Source organism: Anser cygnoides, chromosome 16 (genome assembly GCF_040182565.1).
Source record: "Anser cygnoides isolate HZ-2024a breed goose chromosome 16, Taihu_goose_T2T_genome, whole genome shotgun sequence".
Classification (NCBI taxonomy): domain Eukaryota; kingdom Metazoa; phylum Chordata; class Aves; order Anseriformes; family Anatidae; genus Anser; species Anser cygnoides.
In genome coordinates this window covers 10,180,709-10,207,826 of record NC_089888.1, presented here as the reverse complement: position 1 = coordinate 10,207,826, position 27,118 = coordinate 10,180,709, and the positions used below count along the sequence as shown (strand labels likewise).

The 27,118-nt window shown below is 49.2% G+C and overlaps 1 protein-coding gene across 1 annotated transcript; it reads right to left on the bottom strand.

Moving 5' to 3' along the window:
• Window positions 1–322: 322 nt before the first annotated feature.
• On the bottom strand, window positions 323–27,118 carry SLC13A3 (solute carrier family 13 member 3). The gene is made up of 13 exons (XM_066978346.1): window positions 26,973–27,118; window positions 16,950–17,215; window positions 16,605–16,768; window positions 12,860–12,926; window positions 11,982–12,167; window positions 10,980–11,105; window positions 7,591–7,686; window positions 5,617–5,721; window positions 4,480–4,577; window positions 3,488–3,600; window positions 3,003–3,164; window positions 2,552–2,689; window positions 323–1,976 (listed from the first exon to the last, which is right to left on the bottom strand). Exons 1-13 carry the CDS (start codon window positions 27,081–27,083, stop codon window positions 1,791–1,793), a joined length of 1,818 nt encoding a protein of 605 aa, XP_066834447.1. The 5' UTR covers window positions 27,084–27,118; the 3' UTR covers window positions 323–1,790.

The window sequence follows — 27,118 nt, the reverse complement described above, 5'->3', positions numbered from 1 at the left end:
ACGGGGACAGGGACAGCGGGGTTCCTTCCTGCCCCCTGGCCCTGGGACAGCAGCAGAAGCACACTGTTCGCAGACAGACGGCTGGGAAAGAGACCTGCAGGGAGCAACTTACCCTACTTGCCCTTCTCAGTCCAAACTGGGCTCACCACAGCACGACACAGCCCATCGATGCAGAGAGCCCAAGCCCTGGGAGGCTGGCAGGGAGATCTCCTGCTCCTCCCGGGAAGCAAAGCCAAAATCACAGGGGGAAAGCTAGGGGAGGGGAAGGCTCGGGCTTTGCTCTTCTTCCCTCAGTCTACAGAGCAAACAGGACAAAGTGACGTGCTAACAAATGTGCTTTATTGTACATTTTCCACGATCATTATGGATTTTGTTAAGCTGAAGGATTTCGCTGAACATTAAGGATTGTTTTTTTCTGAACCTGATTGATCAAAGTTCCATGTTCGGCTGGTTTTGGAGGTTTCGGTTCAACCTCAAGTCCCTGCCTAAGTGTGACCCTAAGGTAATACCCAGCAGCAGCAGCAAGCACTGGCCCCAAGGGCTGCATCACCCTGCCAGCTCCAGCCTGGCCCTGGGCTTTGTCAGCAGCACGAGGGCAGGAGGGATGGGCTGGATCCTCACCCCATGCCACCAGCTGTTACACCAGCCGTGCCACTAGCCCACACCACCAGAGAAAGGACCCAGCGGAGCACAATCCAGAGTCCAGTCACCTCCCTAAACCAAGAATCAGATTCTTTACCTTCCTGTCTATTTATTTCAATGACTGATCTTTAAAATTAAATATTTTAGATTCTTACAGAAAATTTAAAAAAAAAAAAAGGATAAAACGGTGATTAAAATCACAGTCAATTTGCAATGCTTTCATTGAAAGTACCCAAGCAATCAGAAATTAAAAGATGTTAAGAATCAAAGCCTACTTTTCAGAAATGTCAATAATATTCCAATGCAGCTTGCCCACTGACCTGTGACTCAGCAGGTCGCCCATGAGTGAGTCAGTCTCACAAACCTAAGACTGGCCACATTCCCAAAGCTGAAACACCACCTATGTCCACACAGTTACATCAGAAACAAATTTGGCCCCAAACCTCCATCTGCACTCAGTGCAAAGAGCCAGGCAGCGACTGAAATCCGGGTTTTCAAAACATTGCCCAGGTTTGGAAACAAACTGGTGCCTTCCTGTTCCCAAAGCATGGGGCAACGCACCGAGTCCTACCGACACGTCTCCTGAATCATCCTTTCATGCACAAGCCTGAAGAAATAGTCTTCGTCCTTACATGAGAGAATTACTCATGAGATCGTGCCGAGCCCTCAGCCTCCGCGGTCCTGCCAGGAGCACCGGGCCCACACTGCCTCCTCCCCGGCCAGGTTCTGATACACTCACTCACGTTGGGTTGCACGGAAATAATCCACTTGCCTCCACCCGGGGCTGCTCTCCAAAACGAGGAAGGGTATCAGAAGCTGGAGCAGCACAGCTCAATAGCTTTCATGGGGGGAGAGGCACCTACCCACAGATGCTCGACGCTTACAAGGCTGTGCAGGTAACAACCACCTGCGAGGGACAGCTGAAATTCTCTGGGAGGATCCGATTGGTGCCTGTGGAAGGGGGGGAAGGATCTTCAGAGAAAATCAAAATCGGATGTTGCGGCACCGACCGGTACTGCTAAAAATAAAATTTAACCCGAGGGTCCCATGCAGTGTGGGCAGCCATGGGGCCTTCTTCCTGTGCACGCGCTGACGATTCCAGTGCCCAAGTCCTAAGTGAGTGAGTCCTTCCCCTGGGGTGGCTTTGTTCATATTTTATTCAGTGCACTAAAAGTGACGTTTTCTACAGCTGGCAAGAGCGATGTGGCATTTTCTGCATGGATGTTAGCCCATGCAGGGAAGGTCCCCAGCTGGAAGATGCTCTTGGCCCACGTGTTCATAGCCAAGCTAAGAAGCAGAACTCCCATAAGATTCATGAGCAACCCCGTTCTTGCCTACAAAAGAAACACAAAGGCATCTGGTGAGTTTAGCATGGACATCTACAGCACGTGAAGAATAAAGTTAATTGAATATGAACATTATAAAAATGTAAGGTTTAATTGCCATTAATATTAACAACATTTTAAGTGGGCTTTCTTAAGCCATTCTGTGGATGCGTACCAAGCTTTGACCCATCAAAAACAATAGCATTCATTTAGCCACAGGAATATAAGGTGGAACTATGACTGAGCCTAATTTTGCTTATAAACTTTATTTCACTGAGCTGGGCAACTTTTCCTGAGCCCAGAAACCTCTGCAAGTTGAGCTGCTGACAGTGGCAGGAGCAGGAGCAGGGGCTGAGAGATGCTGAGCACAATTAAAATCAGTTCTGCCATCACTTGGAGCCATGGCTCCAAATCTCACAGGCCTAGACCTTAGGCTCCTTTTATATCCCTGTGCCTTCCAACACTGCAGTACGAGATTTCTGTCTTTTCACATGTTGTACTGGTAACACGCCTGAAAGTTACTTTCTTCAACATTTCACTCAGATTGATTGTTTTCAGCATCTTGTATAGCTAAAGCAACTTACCATATCCTTGACCATCAAGTGTCCAGAAGAAAATGCAATTGAGTTAGGAGGCGTTGAGACTGGCAGCATGAATGCGTAGGAGCATCCTATAGTCCCTGGTATCATTAAATAGAGGGGATTTACTTTCAGACGAATGGCCTTGAAAAACAGAAAGGAACAGAAATTGTATCTCAGGGATTAGGAGCGAAAGGCGGATATAATTAAAAGATGCAAGTAGTTAGTGCACTGTACAGAGCCATATCCCCCACTCTGTGACAGACAATCATGCATCTCACCAACAACATTTGAAGGATTATTATCCAGCAGTGTTCCCGTTATGCCACAGGCCCTTGTTTTGTTGCTGCAAGGATTTCAAAGTGCCTAAAGCCCCCTCCAGGAGCAGAAGACCTGTACGGTGCCTGTCCCAGCCCAGCCACCACAAACCTGCCCTCTGAGCACTGAGCTGTCTTACCAGTTCGGCCAAGACAGGCAGGAAGATGATAATAGTGGCCGTGTTGCTGGCAAACTCCGTGAATAAGGCGATGACAATTGTGATGAGGATGACGGCCACGGGCGGGGGTACGCCCTCCAAGGGGTGCAGGCGGCCTCCTATCCACACAGACAGACCGGACTCCTGCAGAAGGGAGAGCACACAAGCTGCAGAGCAGGGCTCCTTTCCTCAGATCCTTTCATAGATCTGCAAATTGTGTATGACCTTCACCACCCACGCAACTGCAGTGTCTTCAGGGGATCTAACAGCGAGCAGTCTGAAAGGAGTTGCAAGATTTGTTAACCCTTCCTGACTTTCTGCTGCGCATTGTTGTCAGGGGAGCTGAGAAACATGCCTTCAGCTGAGAAACATCTTTTTGGCGTTGTGACACTGCAGATGCAAAATTTCCCAGAGCCAAACGAGGGCCCCGTATGGCACCGTGACAAAATGCAGCTCTGCAGCCTCACCTCACAGCCCTTCGCCATGGCAAAGCCTCCTCCGAGCAGCAGGATAATGTTCCAGGGCACGGTCTCCTGGGCCTTCCTCCACGTCAGCAAGGGCTGCATCTCCGTGTTCGGTGCTAGACGAAGAGAAAACCCCACATCACGCACCCTCCCGAACAGGAGCACGTCCGTCACCATCTGACATCGACATCATCAGCCTGACATCAGCAGCGAAGCTCGCTAACCACGAGCTGCTGTTGATTAAAATATGCATATGGATTCTCTTAAGCTAGACAATTAAAAGACCATTTACCTTAATATCAGGAAACAAGATCTTAACAAAAAGGAAGAGAAAGGAAATTCTAGCATTTAAGGTTTTCTTTGAGGCTTCCTTGGGGAACTTCTAACATCGGGTTAATTTCCTTTCTGTAACAGGCACAAACATTTTCCTCAACAGATGGGAGTCCATGGAAGGAGGAAATTTTCTGCCATCTGAATCATGAAGATGTTCCTAATTTTCCACTTGCCATTCATCAACCCGGGAGTTTTATAGCAAAGAACTCCCATCTCCCCTACAGCCCATCTCTTAGTACTTAATGAAGTGAGCTCTGCCATGTGAAAGGATGCGCTAATGGGGCTGTAATTTTCTGTTGAACAAGGGCACAGCTATTTTACCCAGAGGAGGCCTGATTAAACATCTTCCTGCAGTCTGGACAACACAATGAATGTCTGCAAGTGCCACAAGCCTGTCTGCTATGGCAGGTCAACGCTGATCTCTAACACACACAAACACACATAGCGTCATGTCTGACAGCAACATGAGCAAGCGAGTCATTCCTGCAACAGGCAGCAGGGCAGTGACTGCTGAACCTCTGCTGGCACATCAGACAACAGCCTCCGTGTGTCCTGGCTGTGTCCCCAAGCCAGCATGGCCCCGCAGGTGGCACAGTCCCAGAGTGGGATGTTACTGACCCCAGGCAAGGGCAGGGACCCTGCCCTGGGGGTCTCCTACTCACCCTTAAAGTCAAACCACCACCTGAAGGAAGGCTTTTGGGAAGGGAAGAAGAAGAGAATGATCACGATGGTGATTCCTGTAACCGCATCTGAGATAAACCTGTCCAAAAGCAGCAGAAACACTGGTAAGAAGCACAAGCCTGCAGAATTGCAAAGTTTAAGGGAATGGGGATTTATGAAAGAAGATTACAGGTTTCCATCGGGTTTGAACAACTCTTGTTCACAGTTCTTTTCTTTTTAATTTCCTGTAGAGCTACATTTCTAAGACAGGCTGTGAAGAATCCCATGCAAAAACTGCCCCAAAGCCCTGCAAATATAAAAACAAGACTAAATTCCCCCCTGACAGCGATGCTCCAGCAGTTCTGCCCGTGGAGCTGTGGTCAGTCCACAAGGGGCTGTGAGGACGGATACCCCAGCTCCTCGCAGGGAGCAGAGGCGCAGAGTCCAGGCCACACAATTTATAGAAGCTCTTTGCAAAACGCTCAGACTGTAAGCTGAAAGCCAGGCTCCACCCAATAAAGAGCTTAAACGTGTTTGATTGTAAGAAGCTATTAACTGATGAGCAGAAGTCCATAACTACTTTGTTCTATTAAGGAATCATTTGTTAAGCTTGGGTTTTATATATAAAAACAAACAAACAAACAAACAAAAAACTATGAAGATCTCTTCTGCTTAGAAATAACACCCTCCCTGAGATTTAGCGATCCCCAACTGCTCTATCCGTTTGTCTTCCCAAGGTATGGATGTCACAGGGGAGATGAACGTGTAAAACAGATACAATAGCACATAGAGTCAGTTCCTCACTCTCCAGACCTCCAGTGAAATCAGTGGAGTGCATAAAGAATTCAATATAAATATGCATATGTATGTATAGACAGCATATATTCCCCACACTCAAACCCCAGGGATGGCCTCAAACACACATATGGAAGAAGCTGCAGTGCCAGCTTCCCAGAGGGCTTCATGTACCTCCTTCGCAAGACAGAAACAATTAAGCTCACTCTGGAACTTGGGGCTCCATTTAATTTATTCCAGGAAACCTGAGTAGCAGTGTTCAGCAATGCAACCAGAAACCCAGGAATCTCAGACTTGGAAATGCTGTTGAAAAATGTGGCAGTGGAATGAAAATAAAATCTTACCCTGGTGCAAACAAGCTTGCCCAGCCTGGAATGAATTTGGGGTCCCTTGAGAAAAGCATGATTGCAAACATGCAGAAGAGGAAGAAAATTGCCTGTTCCGCAAACCTAAAATGAAAGGAAATGTAGTTAAAATGTTGTGCTAATGGGGTGAGGCCAAGACAGGGCAAGTATCGAGCTCAGGCTGCAGCGGTTGGGTGACAAGCTAGGCGGCTTCTCTAAAAATAACTACAGGGGAATACTGGAATAGGTTGCAAATCTATTTACAGATGTTGGTACTTGCCAGCAGTGATCTCTTACTGGAAGATACCAAGGACAGGAAAGACGGGCATCAGGAATGCCCAGAGCAGATGTCACTACACGTCTGCAAAGTTGACCCTGTGGATGGGGCAGAAGGGAAGGACCAAGCAGCTTCCCAAGGTCATTCCTCTCATCACTGCCCTCTGGGATACTCCTAAGGCATGGTTTGGGCTGATACTGACCAGCTAGGGGTGGTTTCACTCCAGTTCAAGCCACGTAAAAGAACAGCTAAGATTCAAATCATACATGAGACAGCAGGAATGACATTCTCCAGGATCAAAACCTGAACAGCACCCTTTAGACACATTGACAAATAGCATGGGGATCTTTAAATGGCAGTATCATACTGTAAGTATTAGGCTTGATTCTAGTGGGGTCAAGATTTAACCAAGGCAATGTCTTAAAACTCTGTTTAAAACCTCTCAGAGCACAAGGAAGGGCATGTAAACTGTTGGGAAGAAGCCACTTACGCTGATTTGAAGTTACGGGGCTGCTAATCAAATTGGTCAAGCATGGCTTAATGGGCTTTCTCGCTCCTAGACCTCAAAGTGGGACTTTGATTCTTCAGAGACATTTTGCAGGCTGCTCGATAATGTACTGAACGGAACAACTAAACCAATTTCTTTCATTTACAGCACAGGCCCAACCAATTGTCTTTGAAGAACCACTCCATTTTCCACACAGCAGCAACAATTACAATGTCAATAGCACGACACAAACACCACTGAATTCTCCCAGCATCGCCGTGAGCATAAGAATATTATTTTACAGATGGAGAACCACAGACCTTTTGAGGCTAAGACCTACAGTTTCAAAAATCTTCACCAGCCCTGGTTGCCCAGAGTATTGGTGGCTGGTTGGATATACCTATGCTTTGATTCTTGGAGATACTTAGCCTTTCCTGTTTCCCCCTTTCTGGGCATTTCTCATAAATCTAAAACTCTCATGTTTCTTTCTGGTGGTTCTTTTCTCCTGTCTATGACCCCATCATTGCAACCTGCATGCTTCTTCCAGAAGACAAGACTTCTGAGAAACCACAATAAGAAGCTAAAAGTGTCATGTTCTTTCTTCATGTGACTTATAACGTTGAAGAAGTTATTCAGAAAAAATGACCTACTGCATGAAATGGATTTAAATTCTTTCCATAGGCTTTCTTCGAGCAGCTTTTAAGGTTTCATAAAGTATATCCACAATCTATATGATTTATATCTATTGTGTGATTCATCAGCCTCCTCAGCAAATGCTTCCTGCCTTGCAGAACAGCTAAAACAGGAATGCACAAATCTCCAAAATTCAGCCTGTATCGGTTAGTTACATAAAGCAAACAGGATTGCTTTGGTTCCTGGAGCAGAAAAACTACAAACAGTAATTAAACAGCCCAGCATGAATCCACTCTATAATATGAACTTTGTTCTTGATAAGATTTGAGTACAAGCTGCTATTTGCTGTTATTCCTGTTAGTGAAAATGAAGAGGAGGGAGCACGCAAAAAAGCAACTTCACCAGGTCACAAATAGAGTAGAAATGTGTATTTCATTTTCTGCTAAAAAAAAACAAAGCAAAACAAAACAAAACAAACAAACAAACAAAAACTTTCCCCCAGTTCATCCCTCTTAAGACAGGACATTTCCAACCCACTCGATTTCTTTTTCATTTCGGTCCCGACTCGATGACTCACTTTGTTGGGCCCAGTTTCTGATAGTCCTCCTTTATCACTTCTCTGGCACGGGCTTCTGCGTCCACTCTTATATTTGATTTTTTTGTTCTCCAGCCCCTGCCAAGAGACATAGTCACATCGTCAAATGTGCCCAACACCACTGGCACCATCACGAAGGCTGCATTTACTACTGCAGCACGTGCACACTCGGTGAACTCCTTCAGTGCCTGCTCTGCAAGCTTCAAAGAGAAACTTCCTCCCAGAGGAACTCCCCGCGGCTGCACATCTCTCCGTTTGGATTATCTTCAGCTCACCGAGAGTGGGAACAGCCTGGCAAACAGAGCCCCACGCCTCGCAGGGTGCAGCTGGACGTGGATATTTCCTCCCACTTGTGACAAGACACAAGCGTGCTGGTGGCCACGTCCATGTGCACAGAGAGGGGCATGTGTGCAGCCAGCTGCCCCGATGACACCGATAGTGAGCTTGGTTTGTATTTTGAGGGCATGCTTTCTGATATACTAGGAGCCCGGCTCTGAATAGCAGTGGAAAAGCCCTGGTGTCACCTACAGAGCCTAGCCCCTGGCGCCAGAAGCATGCAGCTCAGCAGCATGCAGAAATGTGGGTCTGCAGCGAGAGGGGCAGACAGCTCCTGGCCAGGGCACGGGGATGAAAACGCAGCAAAGCAAAGCACCTTAAGTACACTGACTGTTCAGCAGGACTGAGGAAGAAAGTCTGCTTTCATACAAAAGAAACCCCACAGAGGGTAGGAAGTTTTGTCTCATTTATATTCTGCACTGTTTCCCCCAGCACGGGCTGTGATTGCCAAAAGAAAATCCCGGCATTGCAGGATTTCATCATCTCTAGCAGATAACTACCCGGGCAGAACACCAGGCAGCGGGTGACATGGAAAATGAACCTGTCCCTTCACTCCTCATGTCACTTGCAATTTCCTGGGCAATCTCAGGATGCTGCTGAGGCTCAACAAAAATGTGGGGAATTTCTCCACAGCCGGGAATGTTAATGTGCTCCTGGCTAAGCCTCTTAGCCCGGTGCGCTGACCGCACATGCCGTTTGATCCTTTGGAGCATGTGCATACAAACGATATATTCATGTCTTGCACTTCACCTCCCATCGTGTCCCATGCCTGAACTAGCCCTGCCTGTGACCTTGGTGAAACTACAAAACCCAAGTGTCCACACCAGCTGCACCCACCAGGCCCTGCAGTGCCTGAGCTTGCTTCATTGTGTCATCATTTCAATGGGAAATCGTGGCCAGGTCTTCTGTACAGAAGAATTGTTGATCATCAGGAATTTCGGAACCTCAAACAGATGTACCTGCTTTTTTGAGTCTAGGAGGGTGCTACAAACGGCAGCTTCATCGTCACAATCAACCAACACCTCAGCCTTTTAATGTCTTTTGGATTTAAGCAAAGCCAGCCCGCTAGTGGAGTGGCGTCCGTCTGTCTGTACTTTTCTGCCCATACAGAAAGCCCAGCCACTACTCCCGAGCTGTTGCAATCCCAGCAGCCGAACGCCAGCAGGCCGGTGGCTGTACTTGTGCGGCCTCGCAGTGTCCCTCCCGAGGCACTTTGCCACTTGGGAATTCTGCTCCGTGCTGGCCACAGCTATCCCAATAAAGCCGGGCTCCGTGCGGACAGAGAGGAGCCAAACAAAACAAAAAGCATCACGTTCTCCGAGCAGAAGAGACGTTTCGCATTTTGCCTGGGGGTTTGGCCAGCAGAACTACCTCCTGTCCCTCACCTGCTCAGTTGTGCCAGGGCCATGCCCCAGCCCTTAGCACAGGATGCATGAGTCCGGGCTCATGAGAGCCCTGGGCACACGGCCGCAGAGCAGCTGAGAGCCAGCAGAGCATCCCCTGGCCATGCGTGGAGCCCCCCCAGCAATTTAAGGAGTGGCGTTTGTCATTTTCTAGCTTGAAACTTTCCCATTGATTTTTTTCCTGCCTCTGAGACAATGTAAATATTTGGACACCTGTTCTCTTTTTTTTTTTTCCCCTTGCTATTTGTGTTTGTAACTCAGAATAACAATTAAAGACTTTTCTATCTATTAGAAGTTCTGTATGGTCCCTGGTGGAAGCAGGGCTATGAGTTTGTTACTATCACATACGAGAGTGTACAGAGGGAAAAAGGGCTCCAAAATAATCTGTGTGGCACCGCTGCAAGTGTTTTAAGCTGTGTACACTCAGGGTTGCATGCATGCAGCAAAGGTTTACCAGTAAAACATGTTACTCTCAGTTATAGATTAACGCGTTGTTGTAAAACGAAGCCTTGTTATGAAGTAATCTGTTCCAAACCCAAGTTCCAGCCCTAGGAACAAATCCTGGCTCTTACGTTCCAGGAGATTTCTGTTACTAATTCCAGGACAACCGAGATTTCACGCTGGTCTTCAAAGTCCAATCCTGCTTTCCCTTCTGCCAAAGCCGTTCTGCCACTGACTTCCCCCAGCCTAAGTCAGGCAGTGAAACAAGCTCAAATAATTGCGTTTCACTGAATGCACATGTAACACATATTCTCTACATGTATTTCAGCTGGGTATGAGATTTCTGTAAAACTTCCCTGATCCATCTCAGCAAACATCTACTGCATGCATCCAAATGCTTGAAACTGCCTGCAACCTGAGATGGAAGAGTGGGGACTTTTTAGGAAGCATTCAGCCCTAACCCTAATGAGAGCCTATTTTAACAGCAAGCACCTGCCTGAACGCCAGATCTCTGGGGACTGATTCTGAGCAGGGTGACTTTGCATCACACAGCGATTTCAGCGTTACGTGGCAATGCCCATCCGCAGGGAATCTGCCTGGTCTGACTCTGGTGGGCTTATTCCAGTCTTCACCCACATCTGCAGCACAAAACTTTGCACGCAGTCACATTTGCAAAAGGGGTTTTGGTGAGAGCTGTGAAAACACTACTGTTTCATTTGTTGTTCAGAGATTTTTGCTTCTTCAGTGTTTGCTGAGCGGTTGCACAGCCATTTCCTTGTTTAACCCCTTCCCATCCCACACCACTCCAGCCCCTTTCTGGACAGACCACAGCCACCGTCAGGGCTGCATCCAACCCTTCCCCTCAGCAGTCAGCTAGCAGCAATGAGCAGGGTGGGAGCAGAAAGCAGATGCTCTTGGTAGGAAAGATAAAAGACTCTCTTGTGACAGCAGTACTCAGAAAATGTTTACAGATCTGGGAGCATTTTGCTGAAGACAACACACATACAGCTTCTTAAAAAGAGGGGATTTGTTACAGCATGAGCACCCTGAAGTTAGTGATGAAACCCTCCACTGTCAAGCAGATGATTCTGGGTGATATCGTTAGACTTAGTATGAGAATCATAATGAATATGTATTTCACAATGCTGGCGTAACCAGAGAAGTGTATATGTGCAGGGAATATAAACATACCTCAGGTTGATTCCTCCATACAGGATGGAGATCCATAGCCATCCCACGAGAAGAAAAATCAGCATTAAAGGAAATGCAAACATAAACCAAGAACCAAAGTTCACCACATCACATTCTGGAAAATAACTAAGCAAATGGGGAAAAAATCAAGTTAATGCAAGAAGGGAAAACCACCCTTCAATTTAAGGGCGAACATCTGAAACCAGCAGCAAAATACCCCACAAACTCGCGTTGTGCATTTAAGAACATTCCCCCGTGTGCACAGCACCCGTCTGGGCTCTAGATGATCTGGGGAGCGCTGGAACAACCCCTGGGCTACCCAGCCGGGCACAGCTCACCTAGCCCAGCTGTGCAGGGGGAGACTTGAAAATCTCTCTCCGGATGGCTGATACTCTTCTACGACAATGATCTTCAACACCCAGGATTAAATCCTGGTGCAAAAAGCTGCTGGAGGGTCTGAACCTGAACTTCATAGGGATGTTGCACAAGCCTGGGAGAGCCTTAACATACTGCTTGTGGAGGACAGAGTTAAGAAGTACCTGGAGGCACTTAGGATGGCACAGCTCTACGCTCCTAGGAACACAGGAGGCGTTTTTTATGCCTAGGACAACAGGCCAGAAGCACTGGGCTCCTTATTTTTCCTTTCTACCATACAGCAGCAGATATAATTGCTCACAAAACACTACTCAGCCCTTTTCATGACAACCCTTACGAGCCTAATTTTAAGCAGGTGGTCAAGTCCCATTAAACTCAGTGGGGTTAAGAGCAGCAGTGAGGTGACCCACACGGGCACTAGGAACCTGCTCAGCACTGCTCAGTCTGGTGCAACCATTCTGCCTTCATCTACTCACGAAGTTTCCCAAAACGTTTTGAAAGGGCATGAATTTTCCAAGCTAGCTCTCGGCACAGAAGGGAATTTCTCACAGGGACAGAGAGTACTTCCTGGCTGTGCAGGATTTACCCTGGCAGACAGGTAGGGCTCTCCAGGACGGCCTCCCATACCTCTTCAGCTGTCCCAAAAGGATGAGGTTTGGTGCGGTTCCCGTCAGCGTCGCCGTGCCCCCGATGCTGGCTGCGTACGGGATTGAGATGAGGAAGCCTTTCCATATGTTCGTTTTGTACTCTTCCTCCTTCTTTAAGTCTGAGAGCGCATCGCTGGCAACCTCCTTCTCCTCCGTCAGATCTTTGCTTTAAAACAGTCCAAAAGAGAATCCAGTGAAAGCCCTGTTTTAAACACAGCACAGCCAATTCAGAGCCTGACAAGAAGGCAAACTCCCAGTTTTTAGAAAGCCAAGCTCACGCTGCCCTCCGGGACACCTGGGCAGCTCCGCGTGGCAGGAGGGGGCTCGGAGAAGCACCAGGCAGGACCTGCAGGCGTGCAGAGCACCCTCAGCACCTGAACGCTGCACGTGCCTTGGCCAGCCCCTCAGCCACTTGAAAAACTCGGCATAAAGTGCTCAAAGGAACAAAAAAGGAAAATTTTGATAGCACCGAGGGGAAAGAAACTCCTATTCCTGAAGAGCTGTTTCATTCCCATCGTTGTTATCAAAGCAGGACTGTCAGCACTGTGTAAATCCTAGTGGTTTTACACCACTGGCTTCACACTTTTGATGCTCCTGGGAGAGCCAAAGAACCATTTCCCAGCAGGAGACACCTCTGGTACCGCTCCAGGGTGACTGGAAAATCCCTGCAATGATTCGGATGTGTGGAAGGATGCTGGACACAGAGAGGAGGGGTTCTGTGGCCAGTCTTTAGCGACTGGGAGCTGTGGTGCAATCAAAACATTTCAGTGATTGAATTTCAAATTCCTACATCTGGGTCTAGCTCAGGGGATAATGCTCTGTCTCAACTCTCTAATACAAACTTAATAGTTAACTTACTCCTCAGTACTTGCCAGAAACTGCATCTCAGTTGGTACAGTGTAAAGTTTATTCTGCTGTAAAGATGCTGAAAAAGAAAGATTAGGACTTTAAAACAGTTCAAAGCATCTAGAAAATCCTCCTTGAACCAAACAGCGGAAGGGAGCAAACAGCCCTTTACTGAGGAGGGAGCACACAAACGAAGGGGGAGCTCACGCCTTGGTGACGGGGTCAGGAGCACCCGGAGGGGATGAAGGAGCCTGGCTGCTGCTGTCACCGCTCTGGGCCTGCCGCAGCACCCCGCTTCTCCTCCAGCACCCAGAGGTGCTCTCTCCTGGTGCTATTTCTGCCACTGTTCAGGCCCTGGGGTATTCCAGCATGGGCGTGGGCTCCTGGGTGCCATGTACCCAGGTGTGGGCTTGGGGTAGGTTTTTTTTTGGGGGGAGGAGTTAACCATAGCTCATTCTTAGGAAGAAGAATTGGGCCTGGTGTATCCCCAGGGCACGTTCCCTGAGGCTGAGCAGGAGCCCTCAGAGCCTCAGAGCTCCCCCTTCCCCCTGGGAAGTCTGCGAAGTCACCGTGCAGCTGTGTTTCCCTCTATAAAGGAGAGAGCGGGACATATTTGAGGATTAGGCTTTGTACCAGGCCCTCTGACGCCCACCCCAAGAGCAGGGACCCTTCCCAAGCCCACCACCCCCTCCACAACTGGCCAGGCAGCTCCTCCCACACCCTGACCTCAACACAAGTCTGGGGCTGCCACAGGAGAAACTGGTGGCACACGCAGTTCTCAGGGACCCTCCTGTACATCTCACGGGCTTTGCCCCAGTGTCCTTATCACCAGCCACAGGGAAGACAGCCACGACTCAGCAGCACTTGGGGAAAGGGTAAATTTTGACCAGAAGGACCCACGTGCTCTTCAGCAGTAAACTGGGAGGTGTACATCACACTGCCACACACATATGGGTGTGTGCCCCATGGAGAACTCAGAAAGCAAAATTGTAAGATAGACCAGAAATGCAATACAAACACTTTTTTTTTTTTTTAACCTTATCTCTTCTTAAGGCTCGTAGCAGTTGTAGTTCTGGCTTGACCGCCTGAGGTTGGGAGCAGGGATGTGCTACTAAACCCTATTTTCCATATCCCCTGTAGGACAGGAACATTCAGGAGTTTCATCCACTTTCAGTCCAGGTCACCACGGCCTCTGTACGTGTACTTGGGCTCTGCCCGTTTTTGGTGCATCCCTGCACCCCCCCAGGCCAGCTGACTGCTGTCACCCACCACAGCCACCCCAGCAGTCCCCAGACTTCCCTGCGCCCCCCCCTCAGGCCAAAACCCGACCCTCTTCTGCCTGTCTGTGCCCCTGACACTGAAAGCAGTGCACGGAGAGGAGCCACTGGTCAAAGTCTCCGGGCTCGCACACGTGAGCGCCGAGGACAGCCCCCTCATTCCAGCTCAGTGAGCCAGGCCGTTTTGCACTGTCATGTTTTACACATGGCTAATTTACCGAATCAGAGTTAATTGGCTTGGATGCACACATGCTGAGCTTTCATTCCAAGGGTGCTGCATTAGAGGGTTGTAATTAGAAGAATATTAACCTGTGGCTGACTGTTGATCCCCCATCGGGTTTAGCCCAAGGCTTCTCACCACTGATGTCCCATTCAAGCCAAGGACACATATTTCATTCCACTTTTTAACATTTTTCCAGTTTTCCCCTGTTAAGCCCAAACTCCCTTCCCATCTGGCCAGGATCACCTGTGAGTTACCTCTCCAGGAAGGTCTGCAAAAGGCAACCACGAGAAGGAAAGGCAGACTTTCTGCAGAGCAATCATTTCCTATGAAACTCGTAAAAAGGGACTGAAAATTTGTACAGGGTCTGTAAGTTAAAAGAGGCAAAACCACTGGGCTGGGATCTGGCCTTGCATGGAGCAGCATGAGGCAGATTCAGTGTCCATTTCGCCCAAATAGCTTGTATACTTTGGAGGCAGAAAAGGCTTGTCCTAGAGCAGTTTGGCTTTAGTGATATTTCTATTGCTCCTAAAAAAAATAAAAGACCCCCTCAAAATATTTCCACCCACTGGAAACAAAACAAAACAAAACAAAAGAAGCCTGCTTGGTGGTGATCAGTTCATAACCCCACCTTCACCTTGAACAACCAGAAACAGCTGAAATTTCGAATGCCAAAGTTCATCTGAATTCTCGTATCAATAGCTAGTAATGTAAAAATGAGGAAAAGATCTACTCCAAAGTTTTGCTATCACCAACTCAAGCATGCAAATCTACTCATCTACAAAAATTTGTCCACATGGTTGAGCATGGGCATAGCTGATTGCAACCTGGAGGGTCTCAGCAGCAGAGAAATACGACCCATTGATCAGAGACAGCACTGTATGTGTGTATGTGTATACTTCCCCTGTATTCATTACAAGTCTCTACCTCAAAAGAAAAATACATCATCACGCAATCACATGATATTTGCAAAGCATCATTTTATTCATTCTTCTACTTGCATCCCTCTCCCTTTGCTGGCTTCTCTCAGCACCCTAAGCATTTTGAGCCAGGGACAGTAACTCTGTGCTAGCCAGTGTCTAGGAAAAAGGGGGGTCTCGGTTTTATATGTTCCTAAACTACTCTCACAACTACACACTCAAATCATGTCAGAGAATGGGGTCAAGAAGGTTAAAAGGAGGCCCACAGAACACAGTGCTTCCATAGAATAAGAAAACATAGCAAGAAGGTCAGTGGGGTTGATTTCACTATACATGCACGGTCAAAAATTCATAAAGCAAATGTGATAAAGCAGCCTGGAGTGCAAACATCTCATGATTGCTAGACATTAATGACGAACGATTAGTTTGATCTTTAGTATTAGAGTACGCATGTTTCAGTCTTCTTCTGGGGACTCATTATCCTGCTTTAGGACTCAGTGGGAACCAAAAAGCCATTTTTTTAAAATTGCAGAGACAGAAGAACATCTAATTAGTGTGAAAAAGAGAAGCCGTGACTACTGATCGTACTATCAGCAATAACTGCAAAGGGGACTTCACTGATTCATTTCCTTTTTGCTGTTTTTCATCCCTGCCTGCCAGAATCCCAAACTCCCGAGAGGTGGCTGGAGGAAGGCTTGCTCTGACCTCGTATCCCTGACCAAGCCTGTCCAGAACCTGCTCACTCTCAACACCGAGTGACACCGAGCTGGACCATGGGACATCACAAAGCACTTTACAAATACATGTTCAGCCTGCCATCCCTGCTTTTCATTCTCCCCTTCTCTCCCAGTTCAGGCTCCAGTTTCACGAGGGAGGAAATAGGAAAACAGAAGAAACGACCTGTGCGCAGGGCAGCTGTGCGTGCTGCCACGGAGGGGCTGCGACCCTCGCCCATCCCTGCAGCAAGGCACCATTACGCAGCACACAGCTGTAGGGGTATCTACAGCACCCCCAGCTCTGGACACCCTACAGCGAGGCACCTTAGAAACCCCATCATCACCACATCCCAGTGGGCACGCAGAGCTGGACTTCCACTTGTGCCAGTGACAGGTCTGGGGAGCAGTGGGGATCACCATTTCTTGTTTTTTCCAGACATTTCCAACTCTTAAGTATTGCCTCTGGCATGGCATACAGAAGGAGCAGGATAAGAGGAAGCTTTATGTCAATACCCTTCCACCACATTAATGAAATAAGTATTAAAATGGGACCAGCACTGGGGCATATTTGATGGCAGCAGGGCAGACCTCAGCTGGCTCATACTACTGCCCTGTCTCAATTACCTTGGATTTCTTCATGTTCCCTGTTCATATTCTTAGAGGCGTCTTTCTCCCCAAAGAGGCTTTTCAAAATTGCATTTGCGATTGGAAGCATCATAGCAGTGGAGGCAGTGTTACTTAACCACATGGACAGGAAGGACGTTGTCAACATCATCCCTAAAATTAACCTGGAAGAGAGAAGAAAGAAAAAGTTGAATGTCTTGAGTTTGGCAAGTGATAACATATTCTAGCTACAGGAAGAAAAGCTCATGTGCAGGGATATCATAAAATTAATAGGAAAAAGCAGTGTGTGCCCAAGCCACCTGCAGCTCGTGTCCCCCCATGGACACCCCCTGCCCCAGCAGTCACCTGGCTGGCTGTACTCCCACCAGCATCAGGACCCGGAGGGCGATCCTGCGGTGCAAATTCCACTCCTCAATGGCTGAAGCCATGATTAAACCACTGAGAAAGAGGAAATTGGTGTCTAAAAAATACTGCGGGCAGACTTTGTTAGACGGGAGGATGCCCAGGAAGGGGAAGAGGACGATGGGCAGCAGGGCCGTCACAGCCAGGGGCAGCGCCTCCGTGCACCAGTACAGGGCCATCAGTAGGATCACGTAGAGGCATCGTCCTTCCTGCAAGAGAAACAGAGAGGAAAAGAAAGATGTGGTGTTAGAGAAATCTTCTCAATTGGAGACACTGAGACAAGCAATACGCACCAGTTATTCCTTCAAGGATACTATATTTCCCCCGCATCGTTCCCATTAAGGGCAACATCTTCCTCCCTAGATTGTGTAAGGGGTTACACATTCTCTGAAAGCATGGCAAAACCCAAATCCTCCTCAATTTCCTGAGCTTCCTATGTGCTGCAGGGTGGAAGCACAGAGGCACCATCCAAGGAAGTCTGGAGAGAAGGAGCTGCTCCTCCACGTTGACTTGGGGTGCTAACTCTCAGCATGCGCTGCTGCTAGGGCAAGAGCTGCTAATGTCCTTAGGTGTCCCCATACCTGACAGCTGCTACACTCAATATGTTTGTGCTTTCTCTCCAATTTCCATGGATCGGGCTTTGCATGGCTATGAGTAAACAGCTTTCAGAGATGGATGCATCAAGTCCCCCTATTCATAATAGGAGGCACACAGAAAAGCTTCTTTGACTGGATCAGGGTCTCCTGAGAGATCCGTTAGAAACCCTTCCAAGGCAACCCATCCCAGTCCCTCAGGAAATCAATAAATCAAGCTCTCTGGTGCCATGCCACATCCTGAGCGTGGAGAGCTCGCCCCAGCCCTGTGCCTCCCATGCCAAGGCTGGCGGACAGTGAGCGCTCCTGATTCATTCATCCCCCCGGAGGCACGACCGGAGCAGAGCCACTTCTCCCGACATCCACAGCTTAAACCAGGAGCTATGGAAAGGAGTCAAGACAAGGAAAGGAGTCAGGACAATGCTCCCCAGCCCGAGGAGCAGAGCCCAGGGCAGCACCTGGGGGGCGGACGGAGCCCAGCGCAAGGCGAGAAGCCGGAGCCACCAGGCCGCGGCGGGGCTGAAGGGGGTTATTGTCAGCGGCCGCAAGGCAGGGTGCCCACAGCGCTATAAATAACTGCCCAGAGCTGTTTGGAAGCTACAGAGCTATTTATTTCCCCGCTCTCTTCCAGCTTGTCGAACAGGTTGAATTGTTTCTCAAAGGCACCTCTGTGCCTCCTCCGCCCGGACCTTCCTCCCCTGCCCGGCGGGCTGAGGCTCTGCCGGGGGAGGCCAGCGCGGCTCCCGGGCTCCGTGCGAGGACTTCTGGGGAGAGCAGGGCCCAGCTGAAGCTGCTGAGAGCACAGCAAGGCGCAAGCAGGTAGGGCTGAGCCAAAAGGCATCAGGCCACCTGCAAAATGCTCCCTTCAGGCCGCTGGCACACACTGAGACACAACTGGGATTTGTCATCGAACACGTCTGAAAATTGGCAAATGACAGGTGTCGTTCACCTCTAGCCTTCCAACTTTGTGTCTGACAAGTAATTTACGTTGTAAAACTCAGGTGCCTCCGTGCATGTGGAAAAGACAATACCAAAGAACCAAGAACAATTTGCTTCGATTATTGAATAGCTGTCAAATATGTTAATCACAGGAGAGCTCCTGCATCACATCAGGTTCCTAAGCCCTGCATTCAAAGACTGCTTATAGTCCCGATTTTAGATCACGGTGCACTGACATACTAGGTACTGTGAAGTAAAACCTTTCTGTTCCCAGAGCTCAGATCTGGCACCCGGCGGTTTCCGTGAGCGCCTGATGGCTTTACTTCCCCTGAACTTTGTTGTGCAACCCGAACAACAAAGCCAATACCACTAATTTTTGCATAGTAGTAAAAATCCACATTTAAAATGTTTGCACACTAGATGAGTGATTTCATTCCCATGGCAACTAATAATTCCTCTTTGCTCTGGCTCTTTCTATATACCAAAGAAATAGTTTTGCTCTCATTAAGTCATTTTCCATTCAGCCTCTAAAGGCCATAAAAATTATTTTTTTTCTCCCAATGGCAAAATGTTCTTTAGTTTTCTGCAAGGAAAATTGCACCAGTGAACTTCAGAACAAACAGTTTGCCTCTTACAGGGGTAGAGCAACTGCAAATATTTAACAACACCTTGATATAAGAGCAGATCAGTAAAGATTTCAATTGACTTCATTAAACAGATGAATTATGATTTAGAAAGGTAATTATGAACTAAGGGATATTTATTTTCTAGTGTATGGAAAATGTTCTGGGAAACATTGCAATGAAATACAGCATGAATCTAAAAACTAATCTTCACTGTAAGATGAAAAGCCAAGGGGTAAAACCGAAACAGGGCAGAAAACTGCTGTATGGAGGGTTTTACTGAAATGAAACCTATCAACAACACCAACCTATCATCAGCGAACCTCTTTAAAAAGAAAGCTGCAGTAATGTTTGTCCATCCTATTCTACCCCAAAAGAAGACAAACCGCACCTATATTAAACAAGTTTTCATTTAAAATAGGGCAATCATTGAAAAAGAAAGGAACGAGACCACTTCAGAATAACTCAGCTTTGGAGTAAGTGCTCCACAGAATAAAAATGTAAAGCCATTCATAAAATTGAACCAAACCCTTAATAAAATCGAAAGTTTTGTGGTTTTTTTTTTTCCTGAAAATACCTTGCAAATGTTAATTACTGCCCCAGTACCCTGCAAGTTGCATTAGTATACCGCCAGCAAATGCTAACTGATGTCGGAAGAATGGTCTTCCATGGGGATGGTCACAGCCGCCCCCAGGAGCGGTCCCACCTTCACCTCCTAACCCTCATCCTTCGCCCGCTCATGCTGTGTCACTCCTTTCTACTCCTCTCACCTCCAGGCAGCTTTGTTATGTGTTTTGCTTGTTTATTTGTTTGTTTGTTTCAAAATAATTCTGTCAAAGTTCAGGGGGAAAAATGGTAGCAAATACAAACTTTTAAATGGGTCTTGTGATCGGGTTAATTTTATAACCATTTAATGATTTCCAAGAAAGTGCTCCGTGGCTCTGGACTAGAGCAGCTCTCCTTGCTGTTGCACAAGACCCTCGAGAGCGACCTCTGCCCCTCCAGACACAGATGCTGTCTTTGCTGCACTGAAGGCACCGGGGATTTTCCACGTTGGGGACCTGCTGAGCTCTGGCAAGGGCAATCTCCCACGGGCAGGCGGGCTCCCAGAGGGGATACGGGGAGGTGAGGTGCCCTGGGGAAAGGAGGTGCTGGCAGGGAATGTGGGTCAGATGAGGAGAACCAGCTTGCCCAGGCATAGCACCAAGGCGTGGGCATGCAAGAGCCATCAGTCCCCACCACCAAGCTGAAGGGGACACGAGGAGCTTCTGCCAGACCTTGCTCCCCAGCAGGCCCAGTAAGCTCCCAGACAGCCCAGCGCTTACAGAACCCCACCAGATGGGCCCAGCGCTTGAAGAAGCCCTACCCTAAGGCCCAGCCAAGCTTTGGTTTTGCTCCACCAGCCTCTGCATGTGCATCCTCGCAGCCACATCGCCTCTCACGTGCTCTCCCCAGCACCCGTCCTATGACCAGGCAAAGGAGGGGCCTACAGGTCCCTCCAGAACCCAATACCAACAGATATTTTGGCCAAAACCAGAGCTTTTCAAGCCCTTTTATCCCACTATCATCACAAAGAAGTATCCTATCTATGATACTTGGAACTACGCAGTGTAAAAAAGTACCGGTAGCTTTTAGCATCTTGCTCACAAACTGCCCCCAGTTTGCAGCCCTGACGGTGTTACTGGCCACCTCGGCCACAGCCTGTTCTCCAAGGGGATGGGTATTTGAATCTGATTTCTCCTAACACAGCTCCTGCAAACATTATGTAATCTGGACATGAAACAAGCCCTGTTTACCAGCATTCCTGCCAGCAGAGCTGTTTGGCTCTGGGTATTTGCAGAGTGGCTAGAAAGGGGCTATTAGCACAGGGGCATAAGCTCTTACAGCTAAAGTGAATGCTTGTGAAGATATTTTGCTCTGGAGTTACACCAAAAAGACATAAAGCTTATGAAGCACTTAAACTTTTGAAGTGTTTTGTCCCTGGCAGAAAAATAGAACCTTTTCTCTGCTTCACAAATGAGACAGCTGGAGGTCAAAGTGGGCAAATTTCATGGCTCATGGTGAAAACAGGCATCTTCCAGAGAATCTTCCTTGCCTCAGAGGTCTGAGCCTCACACTTCCCCTTGGAGGCAGCAATAGATCCTACAACTTCAAACACTGATGGATGTCAAAGCTAAAAGAGCACCATATGACAACTTGACACTGTGTAAGGTTAACCAGGCTCCCCACTTGAAGTAATCTCCATTTCAGCATCATTTTATAGATCTGCAATGTTTTGGTAGGAAAAAAAGAAACCTTTTCTGTGATGGTGAAACCACCACAAGTTTAGTGAGCTGTTCAACCCCAATTAACCTCACTGTTAAAATTCTGTTGTGGTAACCTGAACGTCATTCTCTGCATCTGGTTTGATGCTCTACCTTTATCCCTCAGCCTGGACCACCCTTCTCCAAACTCTGCTCACAAGGGATGTGCTCTCATACCTCTGTTTTTTTTGGTTGGTTGGTTTGTTTTTTTTTTTTTTTAAAGAACTTGGCCAAACTGCTGAAGTCTTTCACCATGTGGCTTGTTCTCCTGTCCTTTGCTCACTCTGAAACTTCTTCAGTTCGTCAAGGTTGCTTTGGAACTGTGGAAGCAGTCTGGGAAGGCATTCTGGAAAAAGCCACAACCTCAGCAGATAGCAGCCTGGTAGATTCTCACTGCCCTTGCTTAACTTCCATGTGTCTGTGTGTACAAACACCACATTAATCCTCTCCTCTTGGCTGTGGGTACCCAGTCTTGCAGTCATGTTCAACTAATTACGTGGTGTCATCTCAAGCAAGTATTTTCATTTCCCTTTAGTCACTGTCATGATAAAAATATTTAATATGTTATAGTATTGTATTACAGGTCCAGAACAGAAATACTGCATTGAATACAGCTTTTTTTCTGCGTTATCTATCTGGCAATAGAGTATCCTGATTCAGATTCCTTTTGCGTCACACACTTGAAATACTGCTCATCATCTGCAACGCCCTGCCCAGGGATTTCTTCGTCAATTCTTTCACATCCCTTTTCATGTTGTCTATGGTTCTTAGCTTCCAATTAATGTTAATTCTTGTCAACTGTCCTTTTTCCACCACGAGCATTGCTGTTTTCACATCCTCTGTGCCAGCTTGCTCTGAGCCAGGCTCGCCTTATCTCCATGCTGGTAAATGGTAGTCACCCAGCTGCCAGTTATCCCTCCTCTTTCCTCATTGAAGTTCTTCCTCTCACCTCTTTTAACTGATCACTACGTTAGTGAATTTGGCCTTTCTAAATCACCAAGTGCATATATAACACAAAGACGGACTTTGTGCATGAAACATAAGCAGGCTGCAGTCACTGTTTCACCTGCCAGGCTGCTCTCCTAAGAGCTGCCCCTGCCCACCCGTGCTCCTGCACCGCAGCACGCAGCGGGCATTGCTCCAGCCTGGGGCCCAGCTCCTTCCACCTCCCCACACACCATGCCCAACCACATCGCCTCCTTTAGCATCACCCATTCCCCCCCAGCGCCTTCCTTTGGAGATGGTCTCTGTTCCTTGCTTTTGAGCGCAAGCAAAACCATTTTTCTTCTGGAAGTTCCTAAAGTCTCCTTGTTCTCATCAGGAAGACTCATTACATCCAAGTCAATGTTAAATGGCTCTATGTCCACTGAGGAAGTCAAGCCTGTTTTCTGAAGGCACTGGGACCCATTCGCCTGCTCAGAGCTCCTTTTAGCAGATTTGGCTGCCTCAGCTGTTACCAAGCCAAGTGGCTGTAGACATTGAGTTCATTAGGAGCTGTTGGAACAAGCTCTTTGCACAGCTCATTAAAAGTGCCCCCCATGCCCCTTCCAGCAGAACAGTTCCTCCAGCCCCTCCTGCCCTGCCGAGCTTTTTGCAATCATTCACAGCTCCGCGAGCCGGGGGGTCGCCAGCACTTCCGCTCACAGGACAAAAATTTCAGCCATTTCAGCAGCCACCAGAGCGGGAGGCGACACGGACCCTTGTGCGGAGAGCCTGGTGCTGGGAAGCCACCCGGAGCCTTTCCTTGTGCTGTGCTATGTGACGGGCACAACCCATTTCTCACTGCTCCAGCCACGCTTTGGGGAGCGCACCCAGAGGGCTAGGCAAACCTGCTGGCAAAGCAGAAATTTCACTTCTCTATTCACGAGAAAGGAGACTGCTGACAAAAGCACTGAGGCAAGTCTCCTTCTACAAGACTGCAGCCTACAAAGGACATCAAATACCAACAAGGGGTATTAATATAATGTCAGCACCAGCCCTGACGATCCACCTCTGAAAGGACACGCAGGGCAACTTGGAGATCAACCGCTGTAGGGTGACAGCTGACGAGGGCTTTAGGAGTAGCGTGCAGGTGTGGATGCTGGAGTTCAGCAGCCATAAGTAAGGCCAGACCTGATGTATGGTTTTTCCTCAAAGGATTTTGCCTCCAGGGAGAGGTCACCAAGGAGCAGGTTTCACTGGAAAGCCCATTGCACACAGGCCATCGGGTTTTGCCAGAAGCACATTTGAGAAACCGCATCCTACTTGTGGTTCTCCATTACACAAAGTGTAGGTCATGATTTCTTGGTCTCCAGAGACAAATGAGGTGCTGCCCGTAAAGCCAAACCTCAGGTGGCTTTTTAAGGCTCTGATCCCTTGTGCTACTGAGCATCTCAGTGGGGAGAAGGCAAATTCTGGCTTGACGTGAGATTTTAGCACTCGCAGAGCAGGAAAGTACTGCAGAGATGCCTCTAGGACACCTTCTCTCATGAGGGAAGCCTCCTCCTGAGACTTGCAGGGGCTGGGCCTCACTGCTTCTCATCTCTGGGGTTTCTCTGACACCCTGCTGGTAGCACAGTGACTGTCCCAGCAGGACATGGGGCTCTCCAGCCCGTCCAACACTCCCATGCTCCAGCTGTGCCAGAACTCAGCATAAAGCTTGCTACAACAGCTCTGCCTCCCCCAGGGGCTTCTCCTGCCCCAGCCTGCTCTCTGTGGGTGCCCTGTCTGGGACAGCCTCCCAGTACCACCACCAGCAGACCTGAACTTGAATTCTTTCTGGGATGGAGCTTGCTGAGTGCCCGAGGCCACTCCTGTGATGTGGCTGCCCAAGACAGCCAAGGCTGGACTCCAGTCCCATGTCGGGACAAACCGTGACCCATGCGGTGCAGCTGGGGGCACACATCTCCCATCTCACAGCAGGATAGCTTCCAAACTCCAGCAACACCCAACTCCCCACTCACTGAGCCCTCACCTGCTCCTGCTCCCCACTCCCCATGTTGTCATGCTGCTGTTAGAAGCGCAAACCCTTCCCTTTGCTTCCCACCGCCCCTGCAGCTTGGCTGGAGCACAGCTCCGGATGGCTGAGCTTAATCCCATGTTGGTGCAACAGCAAGCTTCCTCTCTTGCTGAACAAAACAAGGGGCGACTTCGTGTTGAAACAGCAGGTGAGTCACTGCCCCCTGAACACGACCTGGTGCAGCGGTCTGGTTACTCACGGCTGCAGGCTGAACGTGGGGACAACTTGGGGAGGGCACAGCAGGGCTGGCCTTAAACATCCCGCTGCTTGAGCAGCCACGCTAGCACCAGTGTCAGCGTTTTGACAGCAGCGATGCAGGGACTGGACAGACTCACGGCTAACTGTGACACACTCGGCGCTCACAGGTACACGAGCACAGATCGCTATCATCAGTGGGCATTCAGTGAGGCCATGTCCTCTCCTTCCCTACCCTGCTGCTCCTTCAGCTTTGTAGCTGGAAGCAGTTGCCCTTTTCCATCCCCAGTCTTCCCTTAATACAGCCGATCAGCCTGGGCTGTGCGAGCACTTCTTTCTCCGCAGGTCACAGGGAGGAGCATGCCCCCAGCGCTGCACGGCTGGAGTCGGGGCAGGCAGTCCTGTTACACCACCAGAGGGGTTTTTCTTCCTTCCTTTCCCAAACACCCCAACCCCTGCAGTCGCTCTATCAGTATGCACTTCCAGCAGTGAAATGGGCATCAGAGGCAGGGCTTTCCCTCAGCACGGTGCCGGGTTCATCTGTGATTTACTCCCATGATTAACCACTGCCTGGCTCAGACATGAACTTGTGCGCTGTGCACAGCTCATCTCCTCGCCCTATAACCACAGCTCCAGAATTTACAAGTGCCAGAGTCAAACGGGGAAACATTAAATATCATTGAAGCCACTTGTTCAGCTGCAGTAAATGAATGTACAAACAAATATGAGCTACTTATGACTCTGAAAGGGGATGAAGTACCTGTTATGCAATGTGCTTTTTGCTCTGAGGCAAACATTCAATATACTCCTATTAAGAACTCAGCCAAATAATGCAAATTAGAAAGAAAAAAAAATGAGATTACATCCAAAGAAGGGTTTTCTCTTTTAATATATTGTGTTATTAATACAGCAATGGTCATACTACTATTTTTTTTTTAATTAAGGAGATTTATTTTGCTATCTTGAATATAAAGGTTTCACCAACAAGCACTACACCGGCAGAAGTAAATGCCACCTCCGTGTCCTTACCACATCTGAATCACTCTGTAATCACTACGTACTGAACATCGCTTATTTTCTGATATAAACAAAGTCATTCTCAAATGGATCTGAGTCAGAATACACGGGTGAAATCCTGAGCCTACTGAAGTCAGTGGCACAAAATTTCCCAGTGACTTCAGAGCCCCGTGGACGTCCACCCAAGGATGCTCCTGGCGCACGAGAGCTGTGTGTACGGGACAGCTGCAAAACCCTTCCCTCTCCAGTTTTGCCACAGATGCTACCTGACATGCAGCCTATCTCACACACCAAAGCCCAAAGCTTACCAAACTGATCTACTCCACACCTACAGAACACCACAAACATGTCACTCACAAAGTTTTTTCAGACACAGCCTCTCCCCAGGAGCCTCCCGGAGCAGTGCAGGAGGCACCTACAGCCCCACTGCCCTTCCCAGTGCCCCAGCACGACCCCGCTGCCCACCCCGCCTGCCCGGTCCCTCCTGCGGTGCAGGGGACGGGGTGGCAGGGCCCGGTGGAACCGCTGTCCCTGCGCCCAGGGGCTCGCCCCCAGCCCAGCTCTGCATGCAGCTCGCTGCGGGACGCTGGCTGTGGCCCTGCGCTGTGCCTCAGTTTCTCCCAGCGCTACTTTCAGAGCCGCTGATAAAAACCAGCACAAGGCAGCCAGGCATCAGCAAAAACTTCCACTCAGTGCCACTCGGTTTGAGAGCCATGGGCTGCTCGCAACGTCCCAGTGCCTACACAAGCAACATGAACACAGTTCACTTGCTCTACCCCCTTTCCACTAAAAGATTACAACAACCCCAAGATGCCCCCTCCATTTGCACCCTGAGGAGCTCTGGCGGGCTGCAGGCTCTGGTGTCCCCTCCTCTGTGGACAGACCCTACAGGGGGACTCTGGTTAGGGTCAGGGGCTGCAGCAGGAGGGCAGCGAGCTGCGAGCTGGGCCCCTGTGTGTCCCCAGGGCTGAGCTCCACACTTCATGACCCCAGCCCCTAACTCCGCTCCATACACCTGCTCCGCACCCCAAGTCAGCGCACCCCATTTGTGCTCCAGGTCCGCGGCTTTGGTGCCCCCCAAACTGCAGCCCCCACTCGCAGCCCCCCACGGCCCCGTCCCCTGCTCGGTGCCCTCACCCCACACCCCCAAGCGGGCACCCCCGATGTGGTGGCACCCCCCCCGGCAGGCGAGCCCCATCCCCACCCCGTGCCCACCCCCTGCGCCCCAAAACCGGTGCCCCCACCCCCTGCCCCCCCCCCGGGCGGTCCCTCGGGCACCCTCCGGCGGTGCCGGGTACCTTGGGGGGCAGGCTGAGCAGCACGGGCACCAGGGCCACGGGGGCGCACAGCAGCACCAGCACCCTCCGCACGCTCCACGCCTTCTTCACCAGCGCCCCCAGCGCCGCCATCCCGCGCCCCGCGCCCCGCGCCCCGCTCCGCCGCT

Excerpts from the sequence above, each read along its gene's own strand:
- SLC13A3 (XM_066978346.1), bottom strand. The coding sequence starts at position 27,083 with ATGGCGGCGCTGGGGGCGCTGGTGAAGAAGGCGTGGAGCGTGCGGAGG. Across the intron at positions 12,168-12,859 it reads TTTCTGGCAAGTACTGAGGA|CAAAGATCTGACGGAGGAGA; the intron begins GTAAGTTAACTA and ends ACTGTTTTAAAG. Across the intron at positions 3,601-4,479 it reads GTGGTGGTTTGACTTTAAGG|CACCGAACACGGAGATGCAG; the intron begins GTGAGTAGGAGA and ends CTCTTCGTCTAG.